The following is a 22526-nucleotide window of genomic DNA, read 5'->3' as shown; positions in this document are numbered from 1 at the left end:
TTTTTACACATTACTGTAGCAGGTACCGCAACAGCAGCGATCAGCTGGACAGGATTAGGCTAATAAACGCTGGAGCACAAGTGACCAGTTTTGTCACAGATCGGGTAGCGTCGCAAATCGGGTAGTGACACGCCATGCTGCTAAAGCTCTCTTCGGTCGAGTTGTCAGTGACTGTTTCCTTGAAGCGTGGGTTCATGTGGCACTTCAGATCTAGCTACTGCCATCTGCTGGCACTTGTGGGTTACTGCATCCGTGTTTGGCCGCCTGCATGTACTGATGTTTCCCATGATTCTGAATGTGTCCTGGTTATTTCTTCTTACTTATACATCCTGAACCAAGTCTGAAGTCTGATGGTTTCTTCAGGCTACCTGGAACCTGCAGCCAGGATGAGTTCCTCCAGAACATCAACCTGAAACACAAGATACAGAATTATAGCTGCTGCGCAGCGATGGGTCGGGTCCGGGCTACTTTTGGGCAAATTTAGGCAATTTTGAGCAACAAACAGGAGAATAGGGAGACAAGACTGTTGTCCTTATAATGTCCAATTTGCATCAGTTGAGGATTGAACCCACAACCTCGGGAACCAAAGACCATTGTCTATCACACTGAGCTAATTGACAAGTGGCAGATCAACAGTGGCTTCACAAATTGAGTAAGCCATTCACTGTCGTGTAGGCAGAAAAAGAAAAATCAGTTTTTGAGGTAAAATAATGATATGTATTTGTCAAACATCTACTATGAGTCTAAGATGTTAGGAGCCTTCGCAGATGGTCCAGTCCAAGCTATTTAAATTTTTAGAGGCTTGCTGTGATGCCACCATTAGGACAATTGTCTTGTGTTTCATGTTGAGGACATTTGACATTTTGATCTGTCATCATCATCACCCTGGCTGGGTCTTGAACTCACAACCTCTGACACCAAGAACCAGCGCTTAACTCAGTGAGCTAATTATCTGGAAGTGAGACATGGTGTGTGTCTTCTCAAATAGACTCAGGGAGTCAGTGTGCGGGCAGCAGTTGTGAACGCAGATTTCTGTTATCTAAACAAAAATCTGTTAAAGCAGATATCATCGGCACGGCCGTTTCGGCTAATGCTGTGTTCAAGGCAGGCTTTTGAAACCGTAAGTTACAGCTTCAAGTCACAACTACGACTTGGTAGCGTTCCAGGTAACCCGTAGCTCGTGTTTTTACCGTCCTGTTGTCTGTGAAAGTTCCCTATAACGGCCACTCGTAACTTCCGACCCGTGAACTCGTACCAGATCGAACTGGTATGACTTCACAGGAAGGAAAAACACAAAGTAGGAGTTTCCTTGAACGCACCATGAGTTAGCAGCCCCCGCCCTTGTCAGGCATCAATTGGTCCTCGTGCTACGTCACCACATTCACGCGCATCCCTTGGCTGCACACACAGCCCTTCATGCCGTTCTCTCTCCTCATTGGATAACACTTGTATCCCACAAGGAAAATTTTCTCCTCGGGTTACAGCAGAGCAGAGTGACGGAGAGACTCGTGTTTAGGCTGAAATACTTCATGTAAGTGATTGCTGACGGAAAATAGGACTATTTAGGACTTATATTAACAAAAACATTCCACTGATATCTGCTTTAATACATAAAATGCATTTAGACTAGCTTTAGGACATCTGACATTTTGATCTGTCATCATCATCATGACCCTCACTGGGTCTCGAACTCACAATCTCTGACACCAAGAACGAGCTCTTAACTCGCTGAGCTAATTAGCTGGTAGTGAGACCTGCTGTGTAGCTTCATTTATCCACTCAGGTGAGCCAGTGCCCGGGCAGCTGTTGTGATGAAATGGTCAAAATGTCAATAATTCAGTCATCTAAACAAAAATCTGATAATACATAAATTGCATCTTGACAGCATGGAAATGTTGGTGATTTGTTTTTAATGATAAGTGTTTTGCTTCATAAGAGAAAATATGATGTTTATAAATTCCACTCTCACATTGACTGCAGTTGTTCCCATGAGAGCAGAATTCAAAATGTTCTCAAAAATTCAGTTTTTGAGATAAAATTCTGATATTTGCTAAACTTCATCAACCATGACTCCAGAATATTGTCATTTTTTTTCAGGAAGTTTGAAAATGTATTTAGCAAGAATTTGATGGTATATGTTTACAGTACTGTAACGTTTTCATGCACTGTAGGCTCAATTTTTGCTTAATCAAAAATCCGAGAAACAAGTTTTGTGGAGGACGGTCTGGAGATGCTCTGTAGCAAGTTTGGTGTCAATTGAGCAAAAATTGTGGGAGAAGATATATTTTAAAAGTTTTACAGTTATTGAAAAAAACAGAGTGATGGACTTCATAATTTGTAATAAGTTTAAGTGGACAAAAGTTTCAGCAGTATTGAGGCTACATTGTGGTGAAGTTTCAACACTGTAGCATCTACCGTTGGTTTGGTAGGAATTTTTAAAGTTTTTAAATTTAAACGCTTATTGTGCCCCCCCTACGAGGGGGGGGCACATGTCCTTGGAGTTGAGTGAATCTGGCATGGGACTGAACCTTTGTGCAAAGTTTGGTGAGTTTTCGCCCATGGGAAGTATGACTTCCTTGGAAGAAGAAAGAAAGAAGAAGAAGAAGAATTCCTAGGAATACAATAGTGTCCTGGCAGCTGCGCTGCCCGGACCCTAATAAAGATGCTGTGAGCTGAACACCAGGAGGCTGTGTCTCCAGTTTCCAAACTGCAGTACAGATGGTTATAGTACAGCGGTTAAGCCCTCAAATCTAGGGGAATTGTGCACTTTTTGAAAGAAACATGAAACTTCTACCATAGTTAGTTTATACCATGAGGTTTATTTTAAGATCGGGAGGGAAGTCAGATTTGACCTCTGAGGCCCGGGAGAGGTCAAATCCAAGATGGCCGCCAATAATATTCAAAAATGCCTATCGCTGGAACCAAACACAGTAGAAAAACACTTAAGGTGTCATTTCCCACTACCTTTTGGGTGCCCATTCTGTTGGTGATACCTTTGAGACCAATAGAATTCAAGAAAATGCATTTAGATCAATGTGGAGGTCAAATAATGCAGACATAGGGAGGTGAACGGTGCAAAAAGGTAGTTTATTTCCAAAATAATAGCCTAACAGTGATGATGATGTTAATAATGATGATAATAGTGCCAATAATAATAATCATTATCATAATAAGCTCTTTTTTTTAACTGATTTATTATTAACTCATTGGCTGCCAGCCATTTTCAGAGCAGAGAGCTGCATACTGCCAGCCGTTTTAGGGCATTTTTTACAGATCTTTCAAGACCCACAGAATATTGTGTTCATGTAAACATGTAAACACCAAAACTACCAAGAGAAAGAATAGACTCTCTTCTTTCATTAGGAAAAAAAGTTTGTTTCTACCTTTTTCCATTCTTTAGTAAACGGCAGTAGAACATTGGCTGGTTTCGCCAAAAACACCTGTTTTTGACCAAAACACCTGTTTTTGACCAGAACACTGAGAAAACAAGCTTTTTGTGGAAAGAAACATGTCAAGCGGAACAGTGACTTTGAAGTTAATATACAACAGACATGTCTATAGACATCAATGGCAGCCAATGAGTATAAGAGACACTGTCTCTCGGCTCTGTTCGTGGCACTAGTACACCACAGCCGCTTGTTACTCTCTCCCTGGCTCTCAGGCTCCAGTCTAATTGGTGCTCCTCCTCCTCTATCCTTGCCTGACTGAGGGCTGCCACCGTGCCCCTGGTCCACCGGTGAGGGATGAGGGGGACTGCCAACTGGGGGCCCACGCCCTCAGACCGACAAAAGCTTGGATCATGGGCTGACTTTCAATAGATCGCAGCGAGGGAGCTGCTCTGCTACGTACAAAACCCTGACCCAGAATCAGGTCGTCTGCAAGTGATTTAGCACCAGGTTCTCAACAAACATGCAGTGCGGCCACGCGCCAACCCTGTCACCAACGGCTCTACTCGCTGTAATCAAAAGCCGGTTGTCAGGGGGTTTCGCTAGATAGTAGGTAGGGACAGTGGGAATCTCGTTCATCCATTCATGTGTGTCACTAATTAGATGACGAGGCATTTGGCTACTGGGTCATACGGTTTTCCGTGTTCCGTGTCAGGCGCCATCATGAGTACTACGACATGATACAGCCCATACGGACTCATTTCTGCATCAGCAGCTGGTCCGCCACCTTCTATAATCATTACGAGCCCAAACTGCCCCCAGCTGACCGCCGGTGGGATGCAGCCAGGCGGGGTTCCCGTTATAGAGGGCCAGCCAGCGTCGTGTAGAGGTCCCCTCAGGGCACCAGCCACCCTTGCGGCCGTCCCTCATCCCTTTGAGGACCAGCTCGGCTCCTGGAGAGGGCCGTAGTCCTCAATCCTGGAACGGCCATACCTAAAACGTGACGTCAGCCGACTGCCTTCCACTGATTGGGCAGAGCGTTGTCACTGGAAGAGTCGTGAGCGCGATGTCCGACATGAGAATTCATCTGTACCGAGACCGTTGTTATTCCTTCACCCGAGTTAAATGATGCTGTGTGGAAAACCACGCTGTGGTCCGTAATCGAGGAACAGACAAGTGAGTTTGGAGCTGACGAGAAGATCGAAAATAGAGAGAGAAACAGTGTGGCCTTGCGATCCCCCACCCCTGCTGAGGAGGAACTAGAGAACTCAGCTGTAATGGAAAAGCACCTTTACTGAGCCGTGCCGTGACTGTGTAGTGGAAAAGTGCCAATAGTTACTCCTGCCGTTTATCTGCACTTCATTAAATTTCTTCACTTTGACATTCAAAGTAGAGTTCTCAACGGGCCTGAAAATTACAACCCGACCTGACTCGGCCCGTGGGTTTTAAGCCCGGACCCGACAGAGCTCGATACACCAGCATTAGTTGTCTGGCCAAACCCAGCCCAGCCCAACAAAAAAAAAGAAAACTAAACTAAAAAAGTGACATGCTTTCTTTGCAGCGAGAGCAGATGGTGACGCAGCAGCACCTTATCAGCGGGTGAAACTGATTCAATTTCGGCCACAAAAACATTGTGGTTTTTTGGAGATACACACAGCATCTCGTGCCAAACCAACCCGACCCATCGGCCTTACTCGGGTTTGGGTTGAAATTGAGAACTCTAATTCAGAGTACTGGGCGAAAGCACATTGTGTCAACTCCCCTCCATGGGCCTTCGCAATGCTTCCACACAGCGTCAGACACCACCCCTCTCTCCGCGGAAAGAGGAGGGCGACAGTATTATTAAATTGCAGATTTGCACCTTTACATAAATGCATTTTCTTGAATGTGTTTTGGTCAAAAACAGGTGTTTTTGGCGAAACCAGCCAATGTTCTACTGCCGTTTACTAAAGAATGGAAAAAGGTAGAAACAAACTTTTTTTTCCTAATGAAAGAATAGAGTCTACTCTTACTCTTGGTAGTTTTGGTGTTTACATGTTTACATGAACACAATATTCTGTGGGTCTTGAAAGGGTCTGTAAAAAATGCTCTAAAACGGCTGGCAGTATGCAGCTCTCTGCTCTGAAAATGGCTGGCAGCCAATGAGTTAATAATAAATCAGTAAAAAAAAAAGAACTTATTATGATAATGATTATTATTATTGGCACTATTATCATCATTATTAACATCATCATCACTGTTAGGCTATTATTTTGGAAATAAACTACCTTTTTGCACTGTTCACCTCCCTATGTCTGCATAATTTGACCTACACATTGATCTAAATGCATTTTTTTGAATTCTATTGGTCTCAAAGGTATCACCAACAGAATGGGCACCCAAAAATTAGTGGGAAATGACACCTTAAGTGTTTTTCTACTGTGTTTGGTTCCAGCGATAGGCATTTTTGAATATTATTGGCGGCCATCTTGGATTTGACCTCTCCCGGGCCTCAGAGGTCAAATCTGACTTCCCTCCCGATCTTAAAATAAACCTCATGGCATAAACTAACTATGGTAGAAGTTTCATGTTTCTTTCAAAAAGTGCACAATTTTCATGCTTAGCCGCTGTACTATTATATCCTCCTGTTGTCATTTTATTAACACTTTATATACATGAGTGCTGGTATTTTTGTCATCAGGGCCTATTGATACTGGAAGGACCGCCCAGAGGAGACGAGGTAGAATCAGAAACTACTTTTAAATCACTTCCTAACACTCAGTCATTTTTGTAGACTTACTTTTACAGTATATCATTATGCCATTTTATTATGCTTCTATCATTCTTCTGATGCTTTTATTGTGAGTTTTTTTGTTGCTTTGAAACAGCATCTTTACTTCCATCTCTGCCTTTAAACTTATTGCTGTTATTGTTTCTGCCACAATTGTTGAAGCACTTCTTAACCTCTGTTTTTAAAGGTAATTCCATTCATTCTGGAACACTCCTGCCATTGCTTAAAACATTGATTTATTGCAACAACTGCTATACAGTTAGACTTGGCGCTTAAGGCTCCACTCCAAAAAGCTCCCTGGATTTACAGTATATATTGATATATATGTGTGTATATATATAATGAAACCGTGTTTACTGCACGTTTTATATATATCATTTTAGAGCTGCAGTAAACATGTTTTCATAATTACTGTCAGGAGATACCCAGCCATGAAATCCATAAACAAAATGATGTGTTTGTGCATCTGAAGCTCAGGTGACATCTGCTTCAGGGTGAACTACTGTACAGGTGAACTGGTTTATCTTGTCACTAGTCTTGTGGAGGGATGTTTGTGAGTCCCAGTGAGTACCTGCAGGTCCCTGACCCCCCTGTACCGGTCCACCTGTCCCACAGTGTTACCTGGCTGCTGTCTCTGAACCCAAAGTTCTTCAGCTGATACACAGTCACTTGTCCATCACTGTCTCCGGCCAGGACGCAGTCTGTTTGTGTGGCAAACAGCAGGGTCGTCATGTCCACACCTGGGGCGGCGCACTGCACGCAGGCTGGGTCCAGACTGCAGGAGAGACACGGGACATGTCAGAGAGACAGACAAGATGAGACTGCACCGACGGGTACTGTCTTCAGTCCCACTCACATGCTCGAGGTCAGGTCCCAGATCTCCAGCTGTCCCTCACTCACCACTCCAAACACTGTGGCCCACTGTGGGGACCACTGGATGTCACACACTGCCCTCTGGGCCGAGGTGAAACTCAACACGGGTCTGAGCTGGTCCTGCTTCCACAGCTGGATGGTCCAGTCAGAGGAGCAGCTCAAGAACACATCTGGACTGAGTGGACACCACGCAACATGGTTGACAGGACCCTGAGGAAGAACAGTGACCCATGGTGACAACAGCAGCAGTGACAAGAGGTCAAACTATTCAAACTGTTCCTTTCAATTCGATCCACTTCAGGAATTTACCAACATGGTGGAAATTTGACACACAGTGACCTGTAAAGTCTAATAAGCAGTGACATCACAACAGCTGAGGAGCCAGTGAGCAAAGCATTGTGGGATAGTGACTTAATGGGTTTTACAAACTCGCTACCTGAAGAAATGAAGTATAACTATAAGAGGTGAGCATGGAATACGCAGTTTTTTACCATCGCTATAACCCGTTTGTTAATACTTTTTCAGAACTCTTCACACACACAATTCCCAAAACAGTTAATTTCATGCTCAAAATCACACAGTGTAACTAAACACAGACACATAAATACAATAATACACTAACACAATTCACCAAATCTACCAAAACACTGACACATGTAGCCAGTCACAGCACAGTGTCATAAAAAACACTAACAACTGATGGAATAACACAAACTGAATCACTTTACATGTTGTTTTACAGTCAACAGATTATTGTATTGATCATAAATTGACTTTTGTGCTGTACTTTTCTCTTGAGCCTCTCCATATTTTGCTTTTGTTGGGTTTAGTAAATGCATGTATTTTGTTTCTTCTTTTTTTTTTTGCAAACACTAGAAAAAGTGAACAACCTATCTCAGAGCAGCTTTGCAGAATGTTACAAAAAAAGAGAAAAATTTACAAAATGTCTCCAGTAAAGCAACTGAAAATTACTGCAGAAAAAGAAAAATCATTCACATATGCATGAAAATGCAATTTACAAAGAGAAGAAATACACTAAAAATGAAAAATACAAAGTCAACTGCCTCGTCTTTCTGTTTTCCTCTCCCTCGTCTTTCATCTTGTTTTTGTACAAGATCAGCCCAAATAGGTCATGTGACTGAAAGACCCTCTACACCTGAGTGTGTTTGATAGATGTTACAGTATATCTAGATGGGAATCAGCTGTGATTGATGTATTTGCATTAGTTCAATCTAAAAGCAATGAAACAAAATACAGGTCATACATTTGTTTCAATCTACTGTACTGTTCAGTTCAACCTCAACCTTTAGGTTCAGCTTTGAACATGAGGTTTTCTGTTTTGACAAACAGCATGAAAGCAATTGAAAATGTAGCAGTTAACATCTATTGTTTTGGTCTTAGTTGAGCTTGTGTATAAAAGAAGTTAAAACGAATTTTAAATGTGTTAAATGTATGTATTTTGTGTCAAAATAAGAACAAAAATATGTTAATTGTGTAGCCCACACAGGCTGATGTTGTGCTAACTGTGTGAAGAGAACAACGGGTCATAGCGATTGTAAAAAAAAAAAAAAAAAAAAAACGGTAATAAGTTTAAAACAGAGGAAGGTGGAGGATTTTATTCTGAAGGACTCACAAAGTGTTTCCTGAAAGTCTCCAGGAACTGCTGAGTGTTGGAGCAGGAGCACTTGTGGATGAGGCCCTCTCTGGTACCGACCAGGTAGAGACTGGAGTTCTGCAGGAGGAGGGAGAGACGAGGACACACATGTCCTGCAGTTAGAAGTTTAATGGACAGGGAGAAGTTACCCATCATTGGGAAAAGACCCGTGTAGGTACGAGTGTTCAATGTTCACTGTACTGTAGCCAATAAAGCTACTTCAATACATTTGCACGACTGCATCAGTCCATGAAATGAAACCAGCCTGAAACCAGTGTCTGCTCCAAACTTACTGTTGGGTGGAAGTCAGCACACAGACCTGGGGTCAGTGTCGACAGAACATTCTCTGTCCTCTGTCCTTTATCGCTCTTCTTCATGTTATGAATCCTCTTCAGCTTCATTACATCTGTGACAAAAGATTCACAGCTGCTTTGAAAAGTTCTGTACATTTTTACAGTTATATACAGAGATGAGCTGCAGTCCACAGCCTGAGGACTGCTCACCACCTGATTCCTGGTCAAATATGATTCCTGTACAACTGAAAGTTGTTCAGTCACATCCTTACTTGGGGAGAGAGCAGATGAGTAGGCTACTTATTTTTCTAAAGTCGTTTTGGTAACACTTTGCTTGATGGTTGGGTGCATAGCACATTCATAAGACCTTTCATAAGGTGTTTGTAATGCATTCACGACGGCTTCATAAGGGATTCCATTGCTATGGAATAACAAACTGGGAAATTTTGTCAAAATAAAAGTCCACTAATTTCACCTGGAAATACCCCTATTCAGCATTCTACTACAATGGTTCATGAAGGCCTCATGAAACACTCACTAATGCATAGTGTGTTACCCAGATGTTTCATCAACGTACCTCCATCACACCTGGAAGCAGGCCTGCTGGGATAAAATACCAACTCATACAAAGGCTTTATTAAAGTCATGTATGCAGATGCATTGTTTGCTATGTTCCTGTCACCCAAAGTTGCCCAGACACTGAACCATTCCAGTGGGAGCATCATTTGTAATTCAGTTATGAATCCTTCACCACCTGTTTAGTAAAGTGACATGGAAAGTAACATTTATAAACCATACATGAAAAATGTACAAATAACTCCTGGCCCTTACGTAGCCTTTGCTGATTGTATTGTAAAGCAACATACAAAATAACATAAGCTATGTATGAAATATTTATAAAAATGCAACTTGAACGTGTATTTTGTTCTTGTATTTCCATGCGCTGTTTTGGCAAAATATCCCAGTTCATTATTCCATAGCAATGTAACTTGATGTATGAATGCTGAGTCATGCCTTAAGAAGCTGTCGTGAGTGCATTACAAACACCTTATGAAAGGACGTATGAATGTGCTACGCACCAACCTGTCAAGTTGAGTGTTACCCTAGTGGTAGTTTTTAATGTCAACAGTGTTGTATTGTTCCACATTTACCTAATGATTTGAAACAACCTACTGACTGATTGACTATAGAACTTCAGAGGAGGAGGTGACTGACTCGTTTCTCTCCTGTGATGAATTTAGTGTGTGGTCAATCACATTTTCAAAATAAAAGACAATCCACTGGTTAGAAGCTCTGCTTCAAAGTAAGAGTAAGTCATAGAAATGAAAAGAATAATGTTGTGAAAAGTTTCCTAATACTGGAAAAAAAAAACACAAGGCAAAATGTTTAATCCTAGTTTTCGAGACCATCTTACATCAGTCCAATCAGGTATATTGTCTGATTGGACTGCATATCACCTGTGCAGTCGAGGCCATTGTTGAAGATGGACCACTTGCTGATCCTGCCGTCTGCAGACACAGAGAACAGAGCCTCGGCCTTGTCCTCTCCTGTGAAACTCAGCTCCTGTTGAGTCCACCTGAGCTGCCACACTGGGCCCAGGTGCTTGTTGGGACACTCACTGTGTAGACACACGAAAACATAAGGAACAATACTGTGTGTCACATCACTGAACACAGTCACACACAGTCACACACACACACACACACACACACACACACACACACACACACACAGAGTTCTCACCTGCTGCTGAAGACACGTGGCCTGTCGTCTTGACTCTGCATGTTGTAGATGGTGATGGTGCCGTTGTGCAGCCCCACAGCCAGCTGCCTGGGACTGTTGGCTGAGAAGTCCAGAGAAGTCACAGCGCTGTCGCAGAGGAAGACTCGCTCAGGCCACTACGGAGGAGGAGGCACGTGAATGCAACTGTCACTCAGTACTGTGCATGAGGGGATTTACAATGCTGCACAATGACTACAAGTCAGGGAAGGTTAAAATCCAGGTCAAATTCAAGTCTTACTGTGAGGTTTTTGAGGCTCCAGCAGCACACTAGACCTGGTTTCTGATTGGTGGAGCTGGATTCACCATAACCCACAGCCAGGAGGTCCTGACAAAGACAGCACACACACACACAAATGCTTTCAGAGGTAGAAGAGTAAAAGAGTAGAAGATCCTATTGGTGTTACTGTAATGCTATGCTATTTCATAGGTTGCACAGTTTAGAATAAATGGACATAAGTGACAAAGTCCAGACACATTTCCTCTAACAGAGGAACAACAGATTGTTGTTGGTGCGGCTGGAAGTATCAATACAGTGTCTCAATGCATTTGGCATGAGAAATGAAAATTAAATTAACCTCTGTTATGGGATGTATTCATCACAAAATGATGCTGTTGAAGTCCAGTCATATTTTCATGTAAAAAAAAAAGAAAAAAAAGAATTATAGCCTCACAGTTGTTCTGTATGTCTCCACCAACCAAGTTGCAGGGATAATGTTCACAGTCACCTTCCTTATGAATGGCCAAAAATATGTTGTGTGGGCACAATTAATACCTGAAGTTATTGATGACTTCACTGCTGTGATATTTGATCTTTGATCACCAAAATCTAATCAGTCCAAGTGAATGCTCGTGCAAAATTTGCAAGAATCACCTTCCAACTGAGATAATAGTGGGACAGACAGATGGACACCCCCACAAACGATATCTATATTCTGACCATCCATTTCATCAAACCCCTCAGGGCTACATGAATAGTTACATTCATGAAATATTCTCCAGCCATTATTTCATCCCCCGAGGACCATGAATGTCTCTCCATTCAGTAACTGTAAGGATATCCAGATAACCAAGATGATGAACTGAAGCACTGCCACCCCTGGAGCTGTGATTATCAGTGCCAGCAAGAATGACTAACACAAATGTCTTCAGTCAGTGAGAAATGTTCTCTCACCAGATGACAACACTGGGAGTCAGAGGAAGTTTGTTTGGTTGAGCTAATGCACAACAACAGGATGTCACCTGGAACAACATCAACATCAACTCTCATCAGTAGTATTGACAGTCTCTGTTACCCAGTACTTCCTGTTCCAGGCCATGCAGCTGACTCTGCGTCCTCTGGTGAGCTCACAGCTGAAAGACCACAGATGTTCCAGATGTGGAGATCCACAGCTCTCTGTGTCCTCTCTCTGCTCCAGGGGCCCAGGCTTCACCACACTGTCTGGGTCTGACACAATCACACCAGGTTGAGGAGTAATATGCATACATGTATAATTGCATGTCCATTTGCCTGTATGTGTGTGTGTGTGTGTGTGTTACCTTCTAGTACAGGCAGCTGTCTGTACGCAGCCAGCTGAGGTTGGAAGATGTTTCTCAGGATGCTCCTCTCCGTGACCAGTAGGCTCTGCTGGAATTTGGCTGACAGCAGGATGAGCTGCAGGTCGGACTCAGCATTTAGACTGCTCCCAAACACCTCCACTTCCTTCAGTGAGCTGGCTGCACTGGCTGACAATATAATAACACAATAACACAATAACACAATAACACAATAACACACACCTGCACCTAGAGTCTGCAGCGTGACAGAGAGGATACTGAGGCAGTTTGTGACCTTGACCTTTGACCAGTCAAGTCTGTTCAGTTTGTCCTTGAGTGTAAGTGAATGTTTTTACAAAATTTGAAGAAATTGTGGGATGGACATCCTTAAAACCTGCCGACACCATGCCTCTGGTTCTGACAGTGTGTGGTGCAGTGTCTCTGACTGTTACCTGTACTGGCTGTGCTGCCCACTGACACACTCCTCTCTGCAGCTCTGCTGCTGTCCACCGCAGCCTCTGGATAGTCCGTCTGCTCAGGCTCGGGCCTCTGCACCGTGTTGTCCTGCTCAGGGCTGCTCAGTGTGTCAAACATGTCCCAGGTGCTGACAGTCACGCCTGTGGAGAAACTGTCAGATCATTAGGAGAAGCTGGACACAGTCCTCCCTGTTTCTTGCCATTCTGGATTTTTTTTTTTTTTTTTTATAATTTCAATTTTTCCTGTGTCCCAGGTTCAATATCCTGTTTCTACTTTCCCTTGGACACTTCCCCTCCCCATTATTCCAAACCTCTAAACTTTTTTCCCGCATCTTAACTTCAGCTTTGGGTTAACTATGCTGTGTGGGTCCTGGATTTAGGTTTGTCTTCTTCTTCACTGTCTGTGCAGTAAAAACTGGTTACTCTGGCCACATGGGGGCAGCAAAAACATGTTAGTGGAGCATTTACTAGAGATGGCTGTTTCCTCAGGAGCTGGTAGACCCCAGTAACAGAATGGGATATCATAATGCTCCTCATGCGCAGTTTGTTCATAATGTGAAATACTGCCAGTGTTGAGTTTTGAGGTGACTGTGAAGAAAATAATTGAATGCATCTATGAGGCCATGAGTCTGACCTGCATCCACCATGACGGTGCTGTCACTCTGGACGTGTTTGTTCTTAGCTGCTCCATTCAGCGTCTGCACTGCTCGATCCATGTACTTATCATTGCCTATTCTGTTTCTGCAGACGTCGGCGTACTGATTATTCCTCACTCTGCGGAAACAAGGTGAACATGACACATGCTTGTGAAAACAAAAACTATATTACATTTTCAATCACTGATCACAGTCACAAACAGAGGATAAGTTCACTCACACAATCACTTCTGCATCATCAGCGTCCACTGACACCAGGGTGCTGGGTATGTCCAGCAGTGAGATGGGGTCTGTCTCAGAGATGTAGATGTCTACAACTGTCCTCAACATTTCCTCAGTCAGCTGTTCCTTCACAGAGTCTCTTTTCCCCTGCACATCTGGAAGAAGGAACCAAAGACATTAAACAACAACAAATCCAACAAATGGTACATCACAGCTGCCTGCTACATTGAACTGTGACATTCTGTCAGAATTAGTGTAAATCAACCTGTTCTCATTATGAATCTCAGAAGTTAAACAATACAACAAAAAACAGGGAAATTGCATACATGTATTTCAAATAAAAGAAAAAAAGTATTGTAGTGTAGACCTGGGAGGTTGATGGCCATATCCCGTTTGGAGAATGTGTCCTCCATCTCCTCATTCATCGACTCTATTGTGGACTGGCTGGATATTCTGCTGCTGCCTAACACTGACCTGACAAAAGAGCAAGTTGACGCCAGCACAGTTATTATTTAGACTTTAGTACAATCTTCACTGGCTACAAACCATATTTCAAATATGATATGACTGTGTTTTATAAATAATCATATTCACAGGTGGTCCATCTCAATAAATGAGAATATCATGGAAGAGTTCATTTATTTCAGTGGTTCAGTCACTAAAACACTAACGCATGTCAGATTGCACCTTCCTCGGGGTGTGTGAAGACAAGCGAGCAAACAAAGCAATTTTAGTAGCAATCACTTCAGCTGTTAATCATTCAGTCTGTGCAACTTTCTTACAGGCCTCCAGAACCCGTACAGAACAAGACCACAAGATTATGATTTTTTTTTTTAAATCAAACAATCAGAATAAAGTGTTTAAGTTCACTATTGCAACCTAATGGTGTTGCACTCTAATCAGCTGATTAACTCCAAAAGTTTCCTGAGCCTTTAAATGGTCTCTTAGTTGAGTTCAGTAGCTCCACTGTCATGGAGAAGACTGCTGACCTCCATCATATTCTACTTTATATCATATATTTAAGAGCTTTGCCTAATCTGATCCGCCCCAGCCTGTTGTAGTGGTACCTGGAGAATGGCATGGTGAAGCTGCTCATGACTGTCTGGTCTGATGCTGATCCTGCAGAGATTTCATCCACAAAGAACCTGCTGCCTCTGGCCTGTACTGATCCAGGATCTGCCTGGTACAGTGGCAGAGGAGTGACATCATTGTCTTCCTCGTCAAACACCTGAAAAAAGAGGAGATATTAGACCGCTCCATCCCCCAGATTGGGGAGTTGTTCTTCTAACCAAGGTGTGTTCACATGCTTTAAGAGTGGAGACAGGTTTAAAGATGTGTGAGTTAACATGTTGATAGCTGTTTCCAGTATTTGTGTTAACTTTTCTAACAGGTCTGTCAGTCTACGTGGACAGACACAGTACAGTACAACCTAAAACCATTTCAGCCAGGAACTTTCCAAGTTGTTTTCCCAACTCTATGGAACTTTCCCATGAATTTCCCAAGTGAAAAACTTTATATAGCCTATTGGATGACACATGCTGAGCTAGAAATGTTATTTGTAACATTGTAACTAGAGGTCGACCGATTAATCGTTTTGGCCGATTAATCGGCGGCGATAGGACGTTTTACAAACTATCGGAATCAGCGGAACTTGGTTCCGATAGTGGCCGATGGCTGCAGTTTTTTCCACAGCGCCATAAACTGCTTCTTCCCTGCCGCTCTCTGTCTCTCTGATCACTGAGGGGCGGGGCTGCTCTTCACACACACACAGAGCAGGGGAGAGAGAGAGACGGGGCGTGTGCAGCGGCAGCAGCAGAGAAGTGACCCAGGTGAGGGTAGGTGTGGTGCGACCGCAGTAAGAGAGAGGCGGCCGGTGGAGGGGCTGACTGGAACCAAACTCTCTTGTTATTTAATGAGAAACACTGTAGTATTTTCTCTTAATCATATATGTACAGCCTGGGTTCCTGCATAGATAATGTGGTGGCGGCTGCCACGCTAAATATCTCACCGCCACCAGCTCACGAGTCAGTGTTTTTTTTTCCCCTCCGGCTTTTTGTGCTTTTATTTTGAAAGGACAGCTAGAGAGAGACGGGAAGGAGGAAGAGAGAGCGCCGCAGAGTTGGGGCAGACGCACAATAATGGCTCTTTACACTACAAAGTTGGGCTCTATGGGCTCTACTCGACTTGGTTTAGGTCCTGTTCCATAACAGCAGAGTTCCTCCTCAGCGGGGACGGGGACCGGGGTCGTCATATCACGGCCGCTACGTGCGTCTCGCTCTCTTTTTTCTCTCCTCCCGTCAGCTCCAAACACACTCGTCCAACTCGATCACGATCATTACAGCGTGGTTTTTCTTTTTACAGGCTATGGGTTTTCCACACAGTAGGCTAATTGTAGTGAAACAGTCACCTGTTAATGTACGGCGTAACCACACAACGAGCTAACGTCCTGTTTAGTTACAGTCTCCTCTCCTGCAGCGTCACGTCACTACAGCTGTTCTGATGTAAACAAACTCACGTGTGGAGTTTGGCTGTTCGTCACTCACAGGGTCCAGGGATGATTCAGTGTCCCACATCCTTTAGTTTTACACTAGCTAATAGCTATATGTTATTATAAAAAAAAAAAATTAATTAATATATAATTTTTTTTTTGTGGGGGTGGGGGGGGGTATCGGCGATTAATCGGCTATCGGCTTTTTCCTGCTCCAAACTATCGTTATTATATCGGAATTTAAAAATCCACTATCGGTCGACCTCTAATTGTAACAGACTGGCATGCTGTTGCACGAACCCATGGGTTCGTGTTATATGTGGTGATGTATCAGTTCTGTGTTTGCCCTGAAGTTCATGAAGGTGACATACAGTAGAGGCTGAGAAGCCTGTCAGTCATTGTTGGAGGCGGGAACTAACGTGTGCGCGAGCCTGGAGTGGGAGAACTGGAGCTAAAATTTGGACAAGGATTTTCGTTGTGTTATCCTGGCGTTGGCTTTGGCCCATGGAAGCGGTTTATTCCAGGGACGCTACAATAACAATATGTTGTTTCTATTCAGACTTAGAACCGTATAGAACACATAATCAACATAACATTTCGGAAAAACAACTTCACAACTCGGAAAATGGAGCCATCCAAAGGTGATATTTGTTGGATTGAAACTAGGCCCTGCAACAGCCCGGACGCAGACCAGGCCCTGCACCAGGCCATCCATCAAACTAGGCCCTGCAGTAGACCACACCCTGCATCATACCACCCATCGGGCTACTAGCCTAGCAGCATCTGCCAGCAGCAGCTAACAGCAGCCAGGGTCTGACTCTTCAGGAGCAGACGAGCCTCAAGCCTCCACTAGCAGCCAGCAGCATTCAGGCCTCGAGCCTCCAGGAGCAGCTTCCACCACAGCTCCAGCAGCTGCTGGCTACCACCAGGCCAGGCAAGTGATCTCATAATCCCTGTCTCATTATCATCACTGACTTTACTTGTTGCAGTATAAAACCACTGCTGTCTTCAATCTATTGTCCTAGCCTAGATCTGTGGCAAGAGGTTCATATCAGCTAAGTTGACCAACATGGCTATGAAAAAGGAAATTGAGGACATTAGGAGATCACTGGAAATGCTGCATGACAATGTTGAAAAAATCACCAAACAGCAGGAAAAGATCATGGAGCTGATGGGGGATATTAAAGCCCTAAAACAGCATAATGCAGAAAAGGACAAAAGGATCAGTGTCCTTGAATACAGGGTGGCAGAGCTGGAACAGTACTCCAGAGTCAATGATGTTGTGATTACAGGTTTAAAGACGAAACCTAAATCATATGCCAAGTCTGTGGGAAAGGTATCTGAGGAAAACATGACAGAGGAGGACCGGGCAACAGTGGAAGAGCAGGTAGTCTCCTTTTTGAAGACCAGAAAGATTGCTGTAGACTGCAATTTCATAGAAGCATGCCACCCTCTCCCACAAAGAAACACCACTCAACCACCGGCCATCATCCTCAGATTCACCAACAGGAAACATAAGGTTGGGCTCCTAAAACAATGGAAACTATTAAGAGGAACAAATGTGTATCTGAATGAGCATCTGACAAAAAAAAATGCCGATATTGCAAAGAAAGCACGGTTCCTTCGCAAACAGGGAAATATCCAGTCAACTTGGACCTCTAACTGCAAGACATTTATAAAACTCAATGGCTCACCAGAGGAGGCGAAGATTAAAATCATCAGAGAGCTGAATGAGCTAGATGTGTATCAATGACTCTGAAATCTAAACTGGATGTTTTCTTTTTTTCTTTGTGATTGTTGTGGTTTTCTTATAATCATGACCATGTGACAAATTTAGATCATGTCGTCCAGTTACCTATCACCCATAAATGTTGGGGAATCTATCCCCCCTGAAATTGATTTCTTAACTTTCAATCCATTTGAGCTAAATACTGATAAAAGTGGTATCTATGATGAATTTTTTTAACCCTGATGTAAATCTTTTAAATTCAAACAATATTACACACTCTTGTGAATATTTCTCTGAAGATCAGTTTAATGATTTGTTTCATACTCTTATACATGATGATTTTTCTGTACCACAAACTTTTTCCTCCTTGCACTTAAACGTTCGCAGCTTGCCAAAGAATTATGACCATCTAAAATGATATCTATCAACTTTGATACATTCCTTTTCAGTTATGGAAACCTGGCTGAAAGATGATATTACAGATCTCTATCCCATATCCCAGTATAATGCTATTCATTCTTGCAGAGAGACCAAAGCGGGAGGAGGTGTTTCTTTATATGTGTCCAAAAATTTCAACTTCGCCTCCAGAATTGAACTGAGTGTCCTCCTAGAAAGTGCCTCAGTGGAATCTGTGTTTATTGAAATCTCGTCTTGCCGTCCCTTTAATGGGAAAACTATTATATTTGGTTGTATCTACAGACCACCTGATACTGACCTGAGCATATTCAATGAAGCTCTTTACTCCACTTTGGAAATTATAACTAAGGAACATAAAATGTGTGTACTACTGGGTGATTTTAACATTGATCTGCTTAAGAGTGAATTACCATCTACAGTTGATTTTCTGAACACATTATATTCTACTTATTTTTTCCCACTAATTCTTAGGCCCTCTCGGATCACTAGATCTTCAGCTTCACTCATTGACAACATCTTATTCAATTCTTTGGATTTCCAAATTACCTCAGGTTTATTAATGTCAGACATTTCAGATCATCTCCCCGTATTTCAGATAATACATACTAAAGGAAAGTATAGACGCTACAACTCCGATCACATCCAAACTAAATATCGTAAATTTACATGGAGTCCTTTAAGTCCTTGATCAGTGCTGTGTCTTGGGATGAGGTTCTGAAGTCACAAGATGTTAATGAAGCCTATAGGTTATTTTATACTGTTTTTAATTCAACTCTGGAGTCCTGCTTTCCATTGGTCACCTCAAAAGATAAGAATAACTCATACAAAGGGAAACCCTGGATAACGGATGAGCTAAAAAAGTGCTCTCGCAAGAAAAATAAACTATATAGGAAAGCCATATTAGCAACCCCACTCCTGAGAATCTGAAAATATACAAGAAATATAAAAACAAATTTACTCTATCAATAAGGAAGGTAAAAAAAAACATTTTATGCTGATAAATTTACTCAGGCTTCAAATGACATTAAGTCAACCTGGAACCTCATCAATCGCAAAAAAAACTCCAGCTACTGTACCTGCTGAGATGTTAGGAAAGGATACCTCTTAGTGACCCGAGAGATATAGCTGAGGGTTTCAATGAGTTTTTTGTTAATGTGAGCTCTTCCTTGGCATCTAACATAAAGGACTCTGATGTGAACCCATGTAGTTTCATTAAAGGTACATTCTCACCACTCTCTAGCTTTGATCCTCCCAGTGCTGAAGAAGTGTATGAAATTATTAAGAACCTAAAGAACTCTGCCCAAGGACATGATGGTATTAAAAGCAGTCTTCTGAAAGAAACGATAGATACATTATCCATCCTCTAACCCATCTTTTTGCTTTATCTCTTCAGTCTGGTATCGTCCCCCAAGAACTCAAAATTGCGAAAGTCATACCAATATTTAAATCTGGTAATACAAAGGACTTTGGCAACTATCGCCCAATATCCATATTACCATGTTCCTCTAAGATTGTGGAAAAATTGGTATATGTAAGAATCTCCAAGCACTTAGTTGCTAACAATATCCTGTATGACCATCAATATGGATTTCGCAGGAAATATTCCACTGAGCATGCATTGCTACAATTAGTCAACAACATATCCTCAGCACTGGATGGTAAAAAAAATTGCCTTTTGTGTTTTTCTTGATTTAAGTAAAGCATTTGACACCGTCAATCATAAAATTCTCATCTCAAAGATCAATAGATATGGAATCCAGAATGTTGCTCTAAATTGGCTGATCAATTACCTCTACAATAGAGAGCAGTTTGTTTATTTTAATGGTGTTTCATCTACCAAATCAAGTATTCTTTTTGGAGTCCCACAGGGGTCCATCCTGCCTGGGCCCTTTATTATTTTTGATTTATATTAATGACTTGCCTAGATCATGTAATAACTTCCTCCCCTTATTATTTGCCGACGACACTAGTCTTCAAGTCTCTCATTGCATGTGTAAATGATGAATTATCAACTGTTTCAAACTGGTGCCAGATCAATAAGTTAACTCTCAACGTAAATAAATGTAACTTCATGATCTTCTGCAACAAAAACAAATCTCATGCAAAAGAAGAAGCCAAAATACTAATCAATGGAGTTGAAATCCTCCGAGTACCTTACACCACATTTCTGGGTGTCACTTTGGATGAAGGTCTAAACTGGAATAATCATATCAATCAAGTTTGCAAAAGATCATTGAAAATGCTTGGTATACTGAAAAAGGTTTCTCCCCTGATCAATTTGTCTGCTCATGTGACTTTATATTATAGTTTTTTATTTCCATATTTGAATTACTGTAATATTGTCTGGTCTGCAACTTATCCAATTTACCTGAACGAATTACTGTTAATTCAGAAAAGATTTCTAAGAACGATCTCTCGGTCCAGTAGACTAGAACCATCTGCACCCCTATTTATGAAATATTCAATATTGCCCATTCATAAACTTAATGTCTTCCATTCATGCTTGTTTGTGCATAAGTTTATCAATGCTAAACAAAATCTTCCTGACACTTTTCAACATTTTTTTACTTTTTCATCCGACCTCCATTCATATTCATAGGCATAGTGGCAATCTTCATTTACCCTTCTGTCGAACATCTGGGCATCAATCTAATATTACTTTTAGAGGTCCAAAACTCTGGAATGGTTTAGAGGTGGTTCTGAGGTCAACAACATCTTATACATCCTTTAGAAAGTTACTGAAAAAACACCTTATGTCTTAATCTTCAGTGTTATTTTTCTGTTAATGTTAATTATGCATCCTTCTTCTTTTCTTTTGTTTGTTTGTGTTTCATAGTCTTTCTATGTTGCACTGAACATTTTATTGTTTCATTTCTAATTTTATTTTCCTGTATTTCTCATTGTTGATCTTGAGTTAATGTAATTCTATGATGATGGGAGTGGAACTTTGTACAAGCTTCCTAGGCTTCGTTCCCTCCTTGCACTGTTTTAAAAATTGTGCTAAATAAATCAATCAAATCAAATCAAATCAAATCAAATCAAATCCGAGTGGCACCTGAACGCAGCATACAGTACATGTGTATTAAATCACCCGAGCAGCCTGTCTGGGAGTGTGGACGACGCTCTTCTCGAGGACTTTGCTGCCTCCGCCCAGACTGAGGCTTCTCCTGCTGGAGGTCCCGGCCACGCTGCCGGTGTGTCTGTGGTACAGTCCGTGGGCTCCGGACACGGACACATTCTGAGCCCGAGAGGAGCTGGGGCACAGTGAAGACTCATTAATATCAGAGAATTTGGCTGCTGTTCGCTGACATTAAGGGAGAGAATTGTACTTACGGCCTCAGCACCAGAGCGCGTCTCTTCTTTCTTTCTTCTTTCCCCACCGACGTGGACATGATTCTATCTAGCGTAGTTCTGTGGCTCCGTGTATCGGTCGCCATAGCAACGTGACGCTTGGCTCTGTCTCATAGTAACCACTGGAGAGCAGGATCAGCTGATGAACTCATGAGTTCATTAGCTGATTAGAGTGACATCATTAGGTTACAATGGGGAACTAGGCCACTCTCTTTGAGATACTTCATTTTGTATTTCCATTAAATGTAACCATTATCAAAAAGAAATAAAGACATGAAATATTTCAGTCTGTGTGTAATGATGAATCTATAATATTTGAGTTCCACCGTTTGAATTGAACTCTACTGAAATAATGAACTTTTCCAAGATATTTTCAATTTATTTAAATGCACCTGTATGTGTGTGGGTTTAACACTAGTCTCAATGTGCTCTATGAGTGTGTATCCTTAGTTTATTTAAATTTCAAATAACACAACTGAACTGATAGAAGAAAATTTCATGAACTGGCTGGAGAAGGTGCATCTGTCTCAGCCTCACCTGTTCAACAGTGACCACATGTTCTGTTGGGCTTTTCTGTTTCTGTTTAGTTTCTTTAGTCAAACATTAGACAAGAGAGTCCTCATTGAAGGCTCTATTTAAACATACTGAGTGATTTTCATTTAAGGTGCTATATTTTGTATATGTGATTGCCTGAAACGTGAGACGCACCTTCATGAAAAGTCATTTGGAAATGGTTCACAAATTAAAATGATCATTGAGGGAAAATGATGTGAAGCAAAACAATGTGTAGTTATGGTCATGTGCTTCATTATGTGTTGCCATTAAATAACAAGACAGAGTGATATAACTACATCAGGTATCTCTGTGTAGGAACAAAGAACAGACACTTACAGTAC

General features: G+C 42.0%; 2 protein-coding genes across 2 annotated transcripts in view; both read right to left on the bottom strand.

Annotated features, from left to right (window-relative positions):
- The window catches only part of LOC146970834 (solute carrier family 53 member 1-like), a 229441-nt gene that overhangs the window by 87213 nt on the left and 119702 nt on the right, over nt 1-22526 (bottom strand). The window lies entirely within an intron of this gene.
- LOC146970842 (dynein axonemal intermediate chain 4-like) lies at nt 266-21701 on the bottom strand. The gene is made up of 17 exons (XM_085803957.1): nt 21613-21701; nt 21371-21533; nt 14713-14873; nt 14013-14119; nt 13644-13800; nt 13402-13541; nt 12744-12908; nt 12295-12480; nt 12051-12202; nt 10997-11083; nt 10720-10874; nt 10434-10594; nt 8977-9089; nt 8663-8761; nt 7013-7239; nt 6778-6931; nt 266-409 (listed from the first exon to the last, which is right to left on the bottom strand). Exons 1-17 carry the CDS (start codon nt 21669-21671, stop codon nt 365-367), a joined length of 2331 nt encoding a protein of 776 aa, XP_085660083.1. The 5' UTR covers nt 21672-21701; the 3' UTR covers nt 266-364.

This window comes from Trachurus japonicus, chromosome 17, assembly GCF_045865225.1.
Source record: "Trachurus japonicus isolate A0001 chromosome 17, Traja_1.0".
Taxonomy (NCBI): domain Eukaryota; kingdom Metazoa; phylum Chordata; class Actinopteri; order Carangiformes; family Carangidae; genus Trachurus; species Trachurus japonicus.
This window is presented reverse-complemented; position numbering and strand designations above follow the sequence as displayed.